This window comes from Ipomoea nil, unplaced genomic scaffold (genome assembly GCF_001879475.1).
Source record: "Ipomoea nil cultivar Tokyo-kokei standard unplaced genomic scaffold, Asagao_1.1 scaffold2280, whole genome shotgun sequence".
Classification (NCBI taxonomy): domain Eukaryota; kingdom Viridiplantae; phylum Streptophyta; class Magnoliopsida; order Solanales; family Convolvulaceae; genus Ipomoea; species Ipomoea nil.
This window is the reverse complement of record NW_017618708.1, coordinates 5,413,911-5,419,729: the sequence shown is the minus strand read 5'-3', so window position 1 is coordinate 5,419,729 and position 5,819 is coordinate 5,413,911. Positions and strand designations below refer to the sequence as shown.

General features: G+C 37.3%; 1 protein-coding gene across 1 annotated transcript; it reads left to right on the top strand.

The window, feature by feature from the left end:
* Window positions 1-1,162: 1,162 nt before the first annotated feature.
* LOC109150693 (protein IQ-DOMAIN 1-like) lies at window positions 1,163-3,765 on the top strand. The gene is made up of 5 exons (XM_019298666.1): window positions 1,163-1,425; window positions 1,530-1,871; window positions 1,968-2,228; window positions 2,413-2,544; window positions 2,695-3,765. The coding sequence occupies exons 1-5, from the start codon at window positions 1,297-1,299 to the stop codon at window positions 3,505-3,507; spliced, it is 1,677 nt and encodes a 558-aa protein (XP_019154211.1). The 5' UTR covers window positions 1,163-1,296; the 3' UTR covers window positions 3,508-3,765.
* Window positions 3,766-5,819: the final 2,054 nt, after the last annotated feature.

Here is a 5,819-nt window from a genome sequence, read left to right as displayed (position 1 = left end):
CCTATCTTTCTTTTCAACAATAACTATTGTTGGGGTTACTCTAAGTAGATGAATTATAATTTGGTTACTCTTGTCAACACTCTAATTTTGTTTCAAAAAAAAAACACTCTAATTTATTTTTGCTGTGGTTTACATGTTATTACATAAAAATAAATTTATTCAGTGTATAATCTTAAATAGTAATTATAGATTTTTTGATTATCCCATTAAAATAAAAATATATCGACTAGTCAAATATTATGTAATATGATCATACATTTATTAACATTTCAAATGGGGATCACAAGATCGAAATATATTAATTTATAAAGAATTATGAGGATTTATTAAAAAAAAAAAATATCCACCAAAATGAAGATAGAATTATAGTTGTTTGGGTGCGGCAGAAGCACGCAACGTGAGGGCACGGCAAGAGAGGAGATGAGACGACTTTTTAAAGTGGGAAAAGTATGGTAGGGGTGAAAAAGCAAAACCAAAAGGAAAAAGGAGCCACTCAAATTATGCTATGCTATGCAGACTGCATGTGAGTGATGTGTACACTACAGCCACTTCCTCCGTCCCCTTAATAACTCCTCGAAAAATACTATATATGTATTCTCTATTGTTATTTTCACACATAAAATCTTAATATAAATATTCATATTGAGACCTACATGAGATAACTTATCATCAAAAGTAAATAGTAAGTTTAACTCCTGTGGTCTCCCCCTGGATCCCTGGGAGAGCGTCACTGTAGTGTACTGACAATGAATCTTTGAGTTCCATATATGGCGATAATAAAAGCAACGGTAATCTCAATAATTATTATCATACATTGTTGACCCCATCGCCATCTATCTCTCACACATTTTGCCAACTTATCTGGACAGACTGTTGGGAGGGTGTGGAGCAACACCAAATTATTAAATTTAGTGTTCAAAGCTACCTTTTATTACCTATTCCAAAAAAAAAAAAAAAAAAAAAAACTCCCTCTGATCACTTTGTGATAGTTCTGACTTCTGACAGACCCACCCCCGTCACTGTTGTCCTTTACACAACCCACCCAATCACAAATTCAAAACCAGAAGAAGAAGAAGATATATTGAAACGCATGCGCTTAGCTTCCACATTAATAAAAACTCCGCCCTCTCTCTCTTCCCTCAGCTCTGTCTGACTAACTCTTTCATTTAATTTGCAGTTGTATATATGTGTTTATAGCTATCTAGGTGCTTCTCAACAAGCCTAGATATAGATATAGATATATACTCCGTAGTAGTTGCTGCTGCAGATCAGAGTGCAGGCTACTAGTATAGAGAAATGGGAAAGAAGGGAGGATCCTCCTGGTTGACTGCTGTGAAAAGGGCTTTCAGGTCTCCTACTAAAGACCCACCTCAAAACAGAAATCACACAAATAATATTCAGCTTGAAGATAATGACGAAGAAAAGGTATAGTTACTTTTTTTTCTTTCAAAGTTTAGATCCATTATTTGGATGGTTTTTGTTTGAGGAGTCTGTGGTTCATATATAATTCATTCATGATATATATGCAGAAAAGGGAGAAGCGAAGGTGGCTTTTCCGGAAGGCAGCTAGCCATGAAAACGCTACTCCTACTCAACAAGGGATAGCTGTTCAGCTGCCTAAGCACACAAATAACGCAGATTCAGAAGAAGAAGAGCAGAGGCATAATAATAATAATAATAATAATAATAATAATGCCATTGCGGTGGCTGAAGCTGCCGTTGCCACTGCTCAGGCAGCCATGGAAGTTGCTCATCGTCTTGCCAACCCTTCTCCCATTTCTAGTAATGTTTATTATTATTATTATGCAACAAGGGACAGGGAACAACATCTTGCTGCCGTTATAATTCAAACTGCCTTCAGAGGATATCTGGTATGTTATGTATCTATCTATATATATAAATATATATATGCCGCCAATTCCATTCTCCACTGCATCTATCTGGATTGAAATTGAAATTGATTGAAGGCGAGGCGAGCTCTTAGCGCACTCAAAGGACTAGTAAAGTTGCAAGCTCTGGTAAGAGGTCACAATGTGAGGAAGCAAGCAAAGATGACACTGAGATGTATGCAAGCTCTGGTTCGAGTACAGTCTCGGATACTTCACCAGCGCATCACCCATTCCCATGAAGGAACCAGAAATTCAACTTTCAGTGACAACACCAACCCCATCTCCATCTGGGATAATCCCCCTCGTTATGTTCAACACTTTTCTGATAGGAGATCAATGGTAATTTCTAATTTCCTATACACATTTTCATTTTCTTACATTTTTGGGATACTGGGTGCTAGATTTGACCATTTACTAGTCTGGGTCTAACAATTCCCTAGCCATCAGACTTGGCATTTATCCATCTCTGTCCAACAATAACTGATTGTGCAGTTAAATTTGTGTGTTGTTATATACTATACAGTCTAGAGATGGAGGTAGTAGCATCCCAGATGATTGGGATGAACGCTCGCATACTATTGAGGAGGTTAAAGCAATGCTCCAGAGCAGAAAAGAAGCAGCTTTTAGGCGACAAACTAACTTATCATCCCAACAGGTTTAATTTTAATTTGTATCATTATATATATTCCATTCCTTAGTTTAATTTGGTGCTGTTATTAGTTTCTAATTTGAGCTACTCATCATATATATATATATATATATATATATATATATATATATATATATATATATATATATATTGTAGATGTGGAGAGGGGGTAAAAATCAGTCAATAGGCAGTGAGGATGAATTTGGGGAAAGGCAGCAGGAGAGATGGATGATGATGGGTGCAGCAGCAAAACCATGGGGGGATAATAATGTCAGGGAAAGACCTTCAACTGATCATCATCACATAATTGACAACGTTAAAACTGTCGAAATTGATACTTCACAACCTTACTCCTATCTGCCTCCTAGTAATCCCCGAAGATCAAATCATCAGCAGCAGCATCAAAGACCAAGTTCACCTCTTCATAGACCTCACCAATCCTTCCGCTCTCCCGCCACGCCTTCTCCTTCCCGAACAGCTCCTCCTATACACCTCCGCTCTGCCAGTCCCCGGTGTTCGAGAGAAGTAGAAAGAAACAGCTACCATTCGGCTCACACCCCCAGCCTAAGACCTAATAATAACCAGCAGCCTAGGGGTACTGCAAGTGTTGCTACAATAATAATGCCAAATTACATGGCTGCAACCGAGTCCGCTAAGGCCAGGATTCGTTCACAAAGTGCTCCCCGGCAGAGGCCATCGACCCCCGAGAGGGAGCGAATAGGAATAGGATCGGCCAAGAAACGCCTATCCTTCCCGGTTAACAATGCTGCAGGCGGTGAGGGTTATGGAATGGGAGGGTATTTGCATAACTTGAGGAGCCCGAGCTTCAAGAGCGTGGTGAGTGCATTTGGATATGAGCAGCAGTCTAACTATTCGTCTTGTTGCGGCACCGAGAGTGTTGGAGGTGGTGGTGGTGGTGGTGGTGAGGTTTCTCCTTGTACTAGTGACCTTAGAAGGTGGCTGAGATAATAAGGTAATAACAGATCACCAAAGGGTGAATGAAACATTTTCATTTTTCAACTTAAAGCTAGCTTAGCTAACTCTGATCTTCCTATATAGTAATATATATAGGTGTTTGGTACTAGAATTAGTATTCCTTAAGTTTCTTCAGTTTTGATGCTATTCATGGATTTGGCCTTGTCTCTTCTTCCTGCTGTTTAGATGTAGTGGATTGAGTGAGTTGTGTTAGTACCAAAATTAATATAAATATATTAGTTTAGTACATGATTTCTTTTGTTGGCATATGTTGGTTCATTAAATATTATATTAGTCTGCAAAGACCTTGTGATTCAATGGCACCAAGTTGTTCCTTCATAGGGGAAGTTGTGGGTTCGAGATTCAACATTTTCTTCATTGGTATTCAAGTAAGTTCGTTTGTTTTACTTAGGCGAAACCCCTTTGGCATGTATTAAGCTAGGGTAACTGTTGTTCATGGCTTGTTGGGATGTCCTTTCTTTTTCGACTCATGGACGGGGTCCCTAGCTGACTTTTTCTCAACCCATTGCTTCGTCATCATCTTCAATGGTCTAATATAACTAGCAGGATCAACTTGCTATGGTTTTAAGTACTGCACATCAGCATGCTTTGTTCCCACATTTTGCTTGACCGTGGGTTACAGAGCCTAAAGAAATTTGAAAAAAAAAAAAAAAAAAAAAAGCTTAAGAGAAACGCGTCCGGGCGCTAGCTAGTTTTGCGCTCACACAACTTTGATTTTTTTTTTTTTTTCTTCTTCTTCTTGGTGAATCCCACTGTGAAGACAAAAACTAGCTCCTTATGATGTAATGAAAAACCACCAAAAAAATTCTCCCCCATTAAGTTTTTAGACATGCAAAAACTACATAAAATCCACTATTCTGAATACCTTATCTCAAACCGGTGCACAAGGAATATGCCCACTTTAGATATAATTTTCACACTGCCGCTACCGAAGTTCAAACATTGGTCTCTTACCCCAAATACTGCCCACTAAACCATTGAGCTAAACCCGTGCGGCACGGGTTTATTCTGAATACCCTTAGGTATATGTCTTACGTACTTGAATATTGGGTATGCTCTTACATACTCTTTATCTCTTAATATTTTTATTTTCATTTTCATTTAAACAATGTAAATTGTATGATATATATATAGGGTCAGGTTCATATGAGGTCAGGTATTCCCGTGCGGCATACACTATTAGGTATGCATAAATGCACCACACAGTGTTCGTAAATACACCATTATGTGTGGTGTATTTTTTTTTTGTATGGTGATTTTTTGACATTTCATTCTGGTGTATTTTCGAACATTGTATGGTGCATTTATGCATGCCTAATGGTGTATGCCGCACGGGAAGACCTGACCTCACAGGAACCAAAATCTATATATATATATATATATATATATATATATATATATATATATATATATATATATATATAATTAGGTTTCATCTCGCTTAAATCAACGTCCAGGATTACCAAAATTAAAAAAAAAAATGCGGTGGCAATTTTGTAATTTTTACATCTAGGTCAAAATTAAGGTGAACGGATCTGTGATTAATATGTGTGAGTTTTGCATATAAGATGCGTGAGGTTTATGCGTAAGGTGCGTGAGGTTTGTGTTTAATGTGCGTGAGGTTGTGCTTAATGTGAGTAGTTGTTAAAACTTAAAGTCTGTGAGTTAATAATTTAAGTGCGTGGGTTTTGTGCTTAATGTGCGTGAGGTTGTGCTTAATGTGCGTGGGTTTTGTACTTAGTTTGCGTGTTTGTGCTTAATGTCAATAGTTGTTGAAATTTAAAGTCTGTGAGTTAATATTTAAAGTGCGTGTGTGTTGTGCTTAATGTGCGTGAAGTTGTGCTTAATGTGTGTGGGTTTTGTACATAATGTACATGAGTTTGTGCCTAAGATCTAACACTTAAGGTGCATGTTTCTATCACTTAAGGTGTGCCATTTTTAGCTTATGCTTCTTTCTTCCAGACAAGCGTTTTTTTTTTTTTTTTAAATTTTCATTGATTTGAGCCGTTGATCTAAATTTAATCAACGGCTCAAATCTAACCGCACAACCGCACGGGAAGCTATACCCGCACCTGAACCCCTCCCTATATATATATATATATATATATATATATATATATATATATATATATATAAAAGAGGGTGTGTAAAATATACTTTTTCAAGCGCAAGGGGCATGCATTATATTGTACTCTCCGAGCACTGTACAATGAGTCAATGATCAATTTTATTTGTTTTAATATTGTTTATTTGTATTGAATTAGAGAGCAAAATATGTTATGGAG

Excerpts from the sequence above, each read along its gene's own strand:
- LOC109150693 (XM_019298666.1), top strand. The coding sequence starts at position 1,297 with ATGGGAAAGAAGGGAGGATCCTCCTGGTTGACTGCTGTGAAAAGGGCT. Across the intron at positions 1,426-1,529 it reads AAGATAATGACGAAGAAAAG|AAAAGGGAGAAGCGAAGGTG; the intron begins GTATAGTTACTT and ends ATATATATGCAG. Across the intron at positions 2,545-2,694 it reads CTAACTTATCATCCCAACAG|ATGTGGAGAGGGGGTAAAAA; the intron begins GTTTAATTTTAA and ends TATATATTGTAG.